The 12,433-nt window shown below is 35.5% G+C and overlaps 1 protein-coding gene across 5 annotated transcripts in view; it reads left to right on the forward strand.

The window, feature by feature from the left end:
- Nucleotides 1–10,873, forward strand: part of LOC129747135 (peroxisomal acyl-coenzyme A oxidase 3-like) — a 67,997-nt gene extending 57,124 nt beyond the window's left edge. For all 5 annotated transcript variants that reach the window (XM_055741170.1, XM_055741173.1, XM_055741171.1 and 2 more), the window contains 4 exons: nt 4–609; nt 682–1,156; nt 9,246–9,423; nt 9,489–10,873. In XM_055741170.1, the coding sequence (XP_055597145.1) occupies nt 4–609; nt 682–1,156; nt 9,246–9,423; nt 9,489–9,861 (1,632 nt within the window). In that variant the 3' untranslated portion in view covers nt 9,862–10,873. The remainder of the gene's footprint in view (nt 1–3; nt 610–681; nt 1,157–9,245; nt 9,424–9,488) is intronic.
- Nucleotides 10,874–12,433: the final 1,560 nt, after the last annotated feature.

A 12,433-nucleotide genomic window follows, 5' to 3' on the forward strand; every position in this document is an offset into this window, starting at 1 on the left:
CAGATAATTACCTGCCTAGCCATTACTGAGGTCAGTCACGGGAGCAACACCAAAAGATGTAGAACAACGGCAACGTACGACCCGAAAACGCAGGAGTTCGTTATCCATACACCGGACTTCGAAGCAGCCAAGGCTTGGGTAGGGAATCTGGGGAAAACGGGATCGATAGCATTGCTGTTTGCCATCCTATACACCGCCGATGGTCAAAACCATGGACCGCAGGGCTTTTTGGTTCCGATTCGGGATCCCAAAACGCTGGAACCCTATCCGGGAGTTATCGTGGGGGATATCGGGGAGAAAATCGGGCTGAACGGTATCGACAATGGGTTCGTAATGTTCAACAACTACCGGATACCGCGGGAAAATATGCTGAATCGAGCGGGTGATGTTACCCCGGAAGGAACCTATGAGACCACCTTCACCGAACCGACAAAGATTTTGGGTGCCGTACTGGAATCGTTTTCCGCTGGACGTTTGGGAATCATGCAGGAGTCCTCGAATACGCTCTCCCATGCCATGGTTATAGCTGTAAGGTACGCGGCTCTAAGGAAACAATTCGGACCGGAAAGGGATGGACCCGAACAATCCATCATAGAGTATCAACTTCACGTAAGAATAAAAAATTTTTATTAAACATCTCTCCATAACAACTTTAAAATATCCATCATCTACCTTTTCCAGCAATGGCGTATCTTCCCGTACTTAGCAGCGGCCTGTATCCTGAAGGTTTCGGTGTTCTCGCTGACCGAGCTTTATCTGGAAACGGTTCAAAAATCACAAGCCGAATCCAACGGATTCGAGCTACTGTCGCAAATAGTTTCGGAAATCCACGCCCTCGTTTCGTCCTCAAAACCCTTAGTTACTTGGACGGCGCGAGATGCCATTCAGGAAGCGAGGGAAGCCTGTGGGGGTCACGGGTATCTGAAGGCGGCCAACTTAGGAGAGTTGCGCAACAATCACGATCCCAGTTGTACTTACGAGGGTGATAACAATGTGTTGGGGCAGCAGGCTTCCAATTGGTTGCTGAGACAGTGGAAGAATTCGAAGGTGGAGAGTCCGGTTGGATCGGCTAATTTCATCGAACGAAGGGAAAGCATCTTGGGGAACAACTTTGAGAGTATGCTGAAGGCTGGCTGCGTTTTGGAGAGTACGGAATGTGAGTACCAAAGATTTCGTTAGTATTTAAGTAGGGTAGAATGGGAATACTTGATCCCCTTTTCTTATTTTCATCTTATCTTTTTGCAATGCAACTCGCCGTCGTTCTTTCTGACAGCGTGTAATTTCAAGTTTATATACTACAAAAATTAGAAAGATACATGAACTCATAGATGAACTAGAAAGTTTTCGTGATTTTAGTCTCATATACCTCTCTTGATATTATTTAAATTACAGGAGACTTGATCCTTAATTCTCGGGGCCCTGATCCTAGGCAAAAATCTAGTAAAATCCGAAGACCGTCCGAAGGTCCGTTGACTTTTTTTGCCATATAAGTTCTCATTCCCCAGTTTATAAGTATCAGACAAAGAGAATTCTAAAATTTGTCTACTATCCTAGATTTATTGCATTCTTTAAGGTGCAATTTTCTAGTTTTAAGATAAATACAATACAGTATTTTAGTCCTTTTTAACAAATAATTACTGGATAAACATTATTAATGGACTGATATTAGTAATTTCATGATAACCAATGATCATGATCCATTCAGAAAATAAATATATCTTGAAGGGCTCTAGGGATCAATTATACCTTTTTCATACTTTTTGGAAATTGTTTTTAAAAAACATTTGAGAGTTTACTATTGTTTTGAAAATATGGCATTATGAAGGTTTTATTATACTCTAACGACTGACATATTATAATAAATATTTTTAATAGAATATTTTCATGTGAGAAGCATATTAAAGGGATAAAAAAAGATCTTTAAAACACATTTTGTTAAATTTTTCAAACGAAGTTCAATAACTCGATAATTTTTTTTTAATTTGTTGAGATAACAGCATTGCTCTTTTGTTCTTTTTGGCACATTTTTCTAGAATATTTTATATTTGTGAGACATTCCTGTTTCGAGATATAGCGAATGGATCAAGTATCCCCAGGGATCAAGTATCCTCATTCTCCCCATGCTATCATGCATGCTATCACGTTTGTAAATTGTTTGATGTTTTTGATAAAATAAGCCAAATTGGCAAAATTTGAAAAACTTACGAAATTGAGTACCTATTAAGAGAAAAAAATTACAAAATTGACACAAATAACAAAACTTAAGAAATAAACAAAAGTGATCAAATTGACAAAATTGACTAAAATTGGAACAATTGACTAAATCTGACAAAATTGTAAAAATTTCAAAATTTGCAATAATGACCAAATTGATAAATATGACAAAACTTCATAAACTGATAAATATGACAAAATTTACTAAATTGACAATTTTGGACAAGCTGACAAAAATGACAAGTAAAATCAAAATTGGAAAAATGTAAAAAAAATTACTTTATTGACAAAATCAATGAAATTGACGAAATGGACAAAACTGAATAATTTGAAAAAATAACAAAATTGATTTTGTTGAAAAAAAATTATGAAACTGACAAAATTAACAAAAAGACAAAAAATACAAAAATAAATTTTGTTGTTATTGTCTTCTTGTTATTCAGGTCATTTTTGCCATTTTTGTAATCTTTGTCACTTTTGTCAATATTGTCAAAATTGTTCATTTTTTTCATTTCGAGCCTTTATTTCATTTACAAATTTTGCGATTTTTTTAGTTTTCGACAATTCTTGCTAGATTATCAATTTTGTCAATGTCGTCTACTTTGTCAACTTTGTAAATTTTTCCATTTTGTAATTCTGTCATTCTTGTCAATTTAAGTAACAAATATCAAAAATTGAAATGTCATCATTTATATCCACGAAATTTTTTGTCACCTGAGAGAGTTATGCTTGGTACTCGAACATCTTTAAAAACCCAAGCAACCAAAATTCCCTTAAAAAGGTTTCATTGAAGCTTAATCAGCTCTCGTTTCGGTCTGAAGAGAATGCTAGTCAGCCCATAATTTAAATTCTTAAAGCTACTTTCAAGTTTGTTTAGGTGGCTATTGAGAATGCTATCAAGCTTCTAAGAGAACGTCAAAAAACTTATGCGCGCCGAAAAACAATCCGGTTGACAGATTGTTCTGACAACCAGATGTGAGATTGCTATGTTGCCGGTCTATAATGGTCTATCTCGTTGATTTTAATTATATTGTTTTGATTACAAAAGCTACTTACGCCTAGAGAATTGAACTGCTGCTCTCTAGGTTGCAATGAAACCCACCAGCCTCTCGACCAATCAAGCAATAGTTCATTGCCACTGTAATAATTAGTATTTAAACTAAATGTCATTTGAGATTATTAAAGGGATTAGTCAATAGATTGTACCTTATTTCGTTTAAAGAACTTTCAGTAAAATTAATGAGTAAAAACAAAAATTCTCATCATCAAAAATTTATTCGAATATCTTAACATTGATAAGAAAAATTCGAAAAATTCTTGTATTCCATTTGTAAAAATCAGTGATGAAATAAACAAAACAAATAAATACCATGACAAGAAATTGACAGACATTTTTGACATGTCGCTTAGAATTCCCATAAAGGTTCTTCAAAACACCAAGAAGTATCTTAACGGTGCGTTAGAAAGTGTAAAGCGAACGTTATCGACCTTCTTGAAAGAAGTTGCGTTAAAAGCGCTTAGAAGATCCGTTATCGATAATTTAACCTTCCAAAGGGCGATGGAAGGTCCTGAGTAACTTTTACGTGACAAGAGTTACCTGCAGCTCCCGTTAAAAAATTTTTTCTGCCAAATGTGAACTTCGGAGTTTAAAAACGCGACCTTTGATTGCTTGGGGAGTGCTCGATTGCAACAACAACTACCGTACTCTTTCGAAGCTGCACTGCTGCCATCTTTGTCAGTACGATGTTCCGATTCCGTTGAGTAAAGTTTTCATAATTCCAAATGATTATGGAAAAATACACTCCTTTGAAAAATTGAAGTTAATCTTCAATCAATAAGAATAAATTTGACCAGCAGGAGATTAAATAGTTGGTCGGTGAAAAAACAAACACGTGGGAAAATGTCTCAAAATCAATTTTTTATCTGTATTTTAATATTATGACTTCATAGTGAACTAAATGCGATTTTAGCTGGCCCAAAATATTTAGGTGAGAGTGGGGTAACGTGGGCCACTCCAAATATCTCAGCTGTGTGTTGTGATAAAAATCCCAATCCAACTGTCAACGTCGTTGCTTTGCGTAAGCATTATTTTCTATATGTTGTTGACTAATGTACGTATTATATGCTTCTTTTATTTAACTATCCTAGAAAAATGAATTTGAATAACTAAACAAGCACCCGCAAATTGCATCCGTGGAAGACCTAAAGTACATAACAAAAATATGTTCATAAACTTATGATCTTAGTTTTGTCATGTTCTTTCACGTGGAGAAGGAATTTTTGATGAAACATCAATTAAGTCACACAAACGCAACCAATTTGCAAATCATAGCTTGTGGGGAATCGTGGGCCACATTTTGTGGGGTATCTTGGGTCACCTACATTTTGGTGTTTTATACACATTCAGAACTTAAAATACGTTTTTCCTATCTGCAAAATTTTCTTGAACGAGTTTTCTTGAAAGAGTCTTGAAAGAGAGAGTCATTTGAATGAAGAAATCAAACAGTTTGATAAAGTATTACAGCTCAAATATCAAATTCCTTAACGCTAGAGGAGCATCGCTTTAAACCTTACTTTTAAAACCTTTGAAAACCTTTGGAATTCTAAAAAAACTCCTTTGAATACTGTTGTCTATTCAAATAATTCGTAGAAGCATTGTTTATCATTTTGTTCCAGTAAATTTTTAGAAATACTCTTTTTTTATTTGTTGAAAAACGCATGTGGTACTGTTCTTATTCCGCACCTTTTTTTTCATATTTTTTGGTCCTCAACGTCAATTGCTACGTCCTAAAAAGTAAACATATGCTCGATTTATCCGTTAAACAATTCAAAACTAATTGTAGAAAAAAATTTCGGTGATTTTCAATCATTCATATTTTATCCCGGCTTGGGAAGTTAACTGTTGCTTTAAATAGTGCAGAAACTTGTATAACTAAGGTTGCCAGAATTTTTTCAGCACGTATCCGTGCCGGACAGTCCGAGCAATTTTCTTTAAAAACCTGGCAAAATCCGAGCATTTCATTTCGAAATTGACGACCAAAAATCTGGGCAATATCCGGGCGAATTTGGTCAAAACCCATAAATTATTCAACAAAAATCAAAATAAAAAAAATTGAAAACAAAAATATTTTTCCACCAACATTCATAATTTTAAATCATATTTTAGACTTCGAAAAATTCTTTCATATTTATTTTCGCAAAACCTGCTCAAAAATTTGTGTTTCGGAGGCTTAATAAAAAAAATTAAATACAATTTTTTGTTTGATTTGCCATATAAAGTGAAAAAATCTAGGCAAAATCCGGGAATTTTTCAATGAAATCCGGGCAAGCGGAACGGGCCGGACAGTTCCAAAATTTTATATCAAATATCCGGGCAATCTGGCAACCTTAGGTATAACCCTGTGCTGTTTTAAATTGATGCTATAGCGTTGGTGGGCAAAATGCTGAGAAAATGCGGAAAAAATTCGATTTTTGCCATGACACTGAATTTGGCTTATGTTGATATTCGTTTATGTATATTAAGGGGATCTCTCGAGTTGAGTTTTCTACGTGACTTTTTTTTGTTCGACTGAAGATGACCTGTAAACTCATGACATCCATGGCTCAGACATGGCTTGTGGACCTATTAGGCCCGCGTTAAATCTTAATAAAAAGCTCTATTTGAATCAAATTCCTAGCAACCGGTGCTCTAAATTTGCTTTAATTGAGCACCAATCAATGCTAATGTGCTTTGGCCTAATGCCACTGTAGTGCTTATATAGTGCAAAAAAGCATTAAAGCAAGCTTGTGTGATGCAAATTTAATGCTTAGAAAATATACCCAGACAACCAGAAGTCGTACTTTATTTTACAGATTATATCGTATAGAATGTTATTTAAACTCATTTTCGTAAATCTGCACCTACAATGTGCAGTCCATGCATATTCTTTATCGTATTTAAATGCATTGCATGATTTTATTACGAAAAGAAGAGAAACTCGTATTTATGTGCATATGAACTCGTCCTTTGTATACGGCAATTCGCAAAAAATCTGTGAAACGACCGGTATACCCCAGACAACCAGAAGTCGTACTTTATTTTACAGATTATATCGGATAGAATTTTATTTAATCTCATTTTCGTATATCTGCACCTACAATGTGCGGCCCATGCATATTCTTTATCGTATTTGAAAACATTGCATGATTTTATTACGACAATACAATCTAAATCAAGAAAATGTGTGCTAATGCCTCCAAAATATTACGTATATACTGCTTTTGCTGCATTATATACGATATGTTTACACGTATATTTGTGTTGCAAATTCGAAATACCCACCAAATGGTTGTCTGGGACGATGATCAGCCATGATTGCCAGAGTTTGTCGTGCTATGCATAAAATAATTCGAAATTAAGGTTTTTTTAAAACATGAAATACGATATATATTATCATAACAACCAGGTGTTAGATCTTAGCAGAAAGAAATTAAGCTCGCAACTTTGCTTGCCACTTGGAGATATATGCTATCAAATCGTATATAACTGCATTGATTCGTGACAATGTGCATGCAATCGTATACCTATGCAAATTATTTCGCATGTCTGATTTTCGTAAAACGTATTTGCTGGCAACCACAAAAGAATACAAATAAGTTCAATAAAATCGTTTATGATAATAAGACATCGATGATTAGAATCGTTTAAAACTACGATTTACGAACTACGATTTAAAAGATTTCAGTTATAGGAATATACGATTTGCTTTTGGTTTAATGCCTTTGCAAATACCCTCGAATTTATATATTCCAGATAGCGTCGAGGAACCATCATGAGTTGCAGATCGTATCGTCAGGGCAGGCTTGCAATTTCTCTAACGAGAATCACCGACGTGCTCGGTTTTCGATTCTCGGTAGAGATTCTCTGAAACGCGCCGCAGAGATTTTTAGCCGAACCTCTGTAGAGAATCTATAAAACAACACGACAGAGCGAACACACACTACAGTGAAAAAATATTTTCACCACGGAGAGCGACAGCGACGGCAGCTGGCTTGGCTTGTTGCTTTTACCAACACATATGAACCTGAACCACTCGCCCGAAACATTCACCGTTTGTTGATGCTATTATTATGCACACCATCGTGTTTGTTTTTGTCTTTGCTTTTTTGTGGCTTAAACCAGTCGGCCCTGTGTTTTCACCGGGGTGTTCTACGGTGACAAATTGTCGCACGCCAGAGCTATTGGAATTGGGTGTGGCTTTCGAAACCGGGGTGCGAATAATGTGTGGAGAGGTACAAAAAAACTCACCCGGGTGATTTGCAGCTATCGCACGGGGGTGTTTTATTCTCCGGTCTCCGTCTTTCTCGGTAGAGAATGGCATCTCTGCGTCAGGGGATGAAGTCCTGGGACTAACAATTACTTCAATAACGTTGACAAAAATCAGCAATTAGGCAAATCATAAATTTGTACGATATAAACTTGAGTTTGACAGCAAATACGCATTTCATTGAAATGATCTTATTTTTATTATTTTTGGGGATGAATAAACCAATTGGTTTAAAATCCCAAAAAAAAATCTTATTTTTATTCAACTGACGGAAAATGAGAGCCCTGCACTCAATTCGCAAAAGACGACCAAATAAGTCGTCAAACTTTCCATATTGTTACGAAAATTGTCGTATTAAAGATATTCCCAATCGCATATTGAGCGAAGACCTGCAAGATTACAACCTCAATCATCTATATGATGATGTAAATTGTCATAGTATATTCCAAAAAGAATCAGGGTAGTCGTAAATGATGCGCATGACAAGTCGTGCAAATCGTAATTTAATACAATCCAAATCAAGAATACGTGTGCTAATGTACCTACATGGCCTCCAAAATGATACGTATATACTAGCTTTGCTGCATTATATACGATATATTTACACGTATATTTGCACATATATTTGCGTTGAATATTCGAAATACCCACCAAATGGTTTTCTGGGTAGCATTTGTCATTCTGATTTAGAGCTATGTTGCATTTCAAAAGCATTGTGCAAAGCTGTTAAATGCTAGTTACATTTTAAAAGAGTGGAATAATTCTAATATGAGGCAGCATCGCACTCGAAATGCTGTTATAATGCAAAATTGTACTTTATGTACTGTTATAGCGTAATTTAGCACTGGAATGCTGATATCAAGCTATAAAAATGCAAGGTTACTTGGACCGTCTCGACCCTATGCTAATCGTTTTCGGAGACGATGATGCCCTTTACTTTTTGACGCAAATTCCTGTCGTTGAGGCTTTCAGCATAGCGATGTTACTAAGTACTGCGTCCTTTTGGTTGGGCTTTTCCATCAAAATCAGGGAGTTAATTAGACCACTCCTGATAATGTTAACTGCTGTAAGTGATAGTAAATATAAACCTTCGCTATGAATGTGAGAGGGCAATAACTTCTCTGAATCCTCTGCTGTTTCCAATCATGATCAAGATAACTGAATCAAATTTGTTTCCTTTCCTTGGGTTCAAATTAAGAGCCAATTGTCAGTGAATAAAAATAATAAATAAATTGAAACAAACCTAAGAGAAAATGCACATGGAGAACACATAGAGGGTTTCTTGCAACTGTTATCTCAGCTCTCAGCAGATTCTCAGCTCGTCTATTTCATTGTTAGCCCTGTTAGTGAGGATAAATTCATCCAAGGTGTTTATATTCAAAGCTTCCTGAGTTAGGGAAAACGTTTTGGTAAACCTGTGCCCAACATTAAGCATTGAAAAAATTGACCTGGGCTTCGGTTTGAGCGGTCGTCAAACGTTCAACGAGCTTCAATGTGTACACGATACTCAAGAATAAATTATTCGCACAGGTGTCAATTTCAATAGCATTTGTCGACTTTCTGAATGGATTAAACTTCTTTTGTGTTTGGGAAATCTAAGTCGATGTCCGTTTTTTTTTTCAAGTCCGTTTTTGCTCTTATAATTATAATTCAAACGTATTTCAAATCCATTTATTATTTTTTTTTATCCATTGATCAAATTATTTATACTCCTTTCTTCATTAGTCATAACGCATTGCTTCGAATGGCTAATGTGCTGGCTGCTGACATCGACCGAGAAGCAGATCGATGCCTCCAGTGCCAATGGATCGGATCGTTTCACGGCCCGCAACGAATCCCAGGTGTATCGTGCGAGAGACCTCACCAGAGCCTATGCCGAGTACTATGCGATGATTAGCTTTGGGTAACATTTTCTTCAAAAGTGCTGTAGAAATATTTTATTAACTTGTTTTATATTTATTTTTGCAGAAAACGTTGCGCGAGAGGTGACTATCCGGAGGAACTTCGACCTGTTTTGAACAGTGTGTATCTCATCTACGGAATGTGGTGCATCGATCGACATTTGGCATCGTTCTATGCCGGTGGATTTGCTAGTGGACCACGTTTTGCCGATGCCATAAGGAACACCCTTCTGACAGAATGTGGTCGGTTCAAGGATTCTGCAGTGGCTATTGCGGATGCCCTGGCACCTCCGGATTGGGTTCTGAACTCAGTGCTCGGCAAATCGGACGGACGTCTGTACGAGAACATTCAAACCGAATTCATGACCAATCCTGGAGCGCTGGAAAAGGCCTCCTGGTGGAAGGACATCATTCCTACCAAGATGAAATCCAAACTGTAGTGACTCAACCTCAAAGCAGTACACTTTAAACGGATGTAGTAGAAACCTTAAACCTTAACTTTTTACGGGTCACAAAGAGTATATCAACGGTGAACATAAGAATACCAAACCCATAGGTGTATCCTATCGTGTAGGAGTGTGCAATCAACCCCGGTCGTGTTAGTTATCAACTTACGTACCTCGTCTGTAAATCCTATGTCATCTACGAAATACTAAAACCGGAAAGCGAAACCTTTCACAAAGGCAGTCAAGCACAAATCATTGAAAAAAAAAACAGATACAGGCCACCGTTTCTTCAAGGAACATTCTAGGAACGTCTGAACTTATACCAACGTAATGTATTTTTTGTCCGAAAAAAAACAGACTTAAACAATCAAACCCCGAATCCAGATTCGTGAAATCAAGCAAAATGTGTCTTATCTTACAAACCTAGATATTTATATTGATCGTCATTAGTGTTTTTGATCCCAGAATCTAGAAGAAGTAGAAACAACTCGCTTATCGAGTCGAATTTCCGAGCGCGTTATATTATCACCTAAAGAAGAAAGTGTACGTGTTGTGTGACATGTTTAAGATGTTTTTTTTATCGTTTCGCCTAAGATATTTAGAAGACATTTACTATCTACCGATTGAACCTATCTGTTGAAAAGAATCTACATATTATTCTACACACCAAGTGAACTCTATCCTTCGAAATTTCCGTCGTAGCGGAAATTTTAAGTTTATGAAATATATATATTTTAACCAATAATCTCTCGAGTCAAGATTGATATCTTCGTTAAATGTTACCGTTCAATGTTTATGGAACCCGCAAAAAACCCGGCGAGTGCTGAATAAAAATCCTACTACTGGCTACAAGTTGTGAGTTTTTTAAGAAGTAAATCAGATCGGAAACGAACCACCATGCTACAACTTATCGTAGATAATACTGGAACAGTATCCCCCCGTTTGTTGTATTTCTTAGTTAGTCTAACGAGTACTAAACAATAAACGAACTATCATGGAGCATTCATCTGAACATTTCATTAATGGAAAGAACGTTCCTCAATTCATAATAATATTTGAAACAATAGGGGAGAGGTGGGCTAAATGCGCATACTAAGAAGAATACTTATTTTCTCTTATATTCCAATAGAACGCGATAAAATAAAGTTCGCACTTGCTATCAAAACTTTCGAATCTCTGTATGTTTTTTTCACACAAGGAATTTCAATTTATATTCTGATTCTATTCTGATGAATTGTAGTATTTTTAATAAACGACTTGTGAAAATAATTGGACAAAAAATTTAATACGTTCTTCACACTTAAGCGTAGTTGTAGTCAGTCAGTTTTCACTTGGACAAAATAAAGTACGCACTCTTAATAATCTTGACAGATTGCCACCAGTCGTTAGTGAATTAAAAATACAGACCCCTTGCGATTTTGGCACCAATTTGGCAGCAATTTGTGTTGTCAAAATCGCATGTTTCCAAAACCGCACGGTTTTTTTTCTCAACTATATTTTTACTTATTACTTCCAAATAAACCATAACTTTAAGTCAATTTTAAGTCATTTTTTTATTTTTTCCTATCATGTGTATGGTGCATTTAGACCTTTTTTATTTTTTTAAAAATATTTTTTCTTTTTTGTCATTTTTGGTAATCTTGTTATTCTCCGTCATTTTTTTTTTAATTTATTTTGTGCTATTTTTAGTCTTTGGTTAATTTTTTTTCAATTATATGAAATTTTTATGACTTTTTGTGTACCGTAAACTGGGGGAACTTTGATCAACATTAAATTTTTGAAGATAATCATCATTAACTAAGTCTGAAATTAAAATATCTGAAAACTGTTTTCTACGTTTTAAAGCCTATAAATTGAGTTTCAAATAAGCTTAATTTGGTTTGTCGTTTAGGATTATTTATATTACTTAAAATGTAATTTTAAAATTTTGAAATATCTGTTTTTTCGAAGACTCACAGACAAACCCCGCTTTTGCTAAAATGATAGCATTTAGAAGCAAGCTTTTTTCTTTTGTGTAGGTACAATTTTAGTGTTATTTTTATGGACATTCTGTGATAATTTTTGGATATTCAAAAATAGGACATTTTCTATGAGAAAGCCTGTATTGAACAAATGGCTAAAAACCTTATCAAATGGATAAGTTTGAAGAAAAAAAGAACATGGGAAAAATGGGTGGGCCTAAGTAGTGAAGCTGTATATAAGAGAAGTGACATCTGAAACACAAAATTCCAATCGAGCAAAAGAACTGTCAAAATCGATTCCAATCGATCCGAGCATTTTGTCGCAGAGCTTTTACCTTTCTTATTGAAAACTCAACCAAGGAAGGTATTGCGATTGTTGTTATAGTTCAAACAGATAATTTTTTAGTTTGTCATATGAATTTATGATTGGTGCAATTTTATTCCAATGCTTTGGTGAATCATGTTTCTAGTTAGAAAGCTAACTGATTATTAACGAAATTCAAGTCATTCATACCGTTTATCGCGATCCTTCGGGCATCGAGTTCAATGTTATTTTGTTGGATTGAAGGAGCGTTCACTTTAGAGCTTGAACATTGAGCCAGAAA

The sequence above is a fragment of the Uranotaenia lowii genome, chromosome 2 (assembly GCF_029784155.1).
Source record: "Uranotaenia lowii strain MFRU-FL chromosome 2, ASM2978415v1, whole genome shotgun sequence".
NCBI classification, from domain to species: Eukaryota; Metazoa; Arthropoda; class Insecta; order Diptera; family Culicidae; genus Uranotaenia; species Uranotaenia lowii.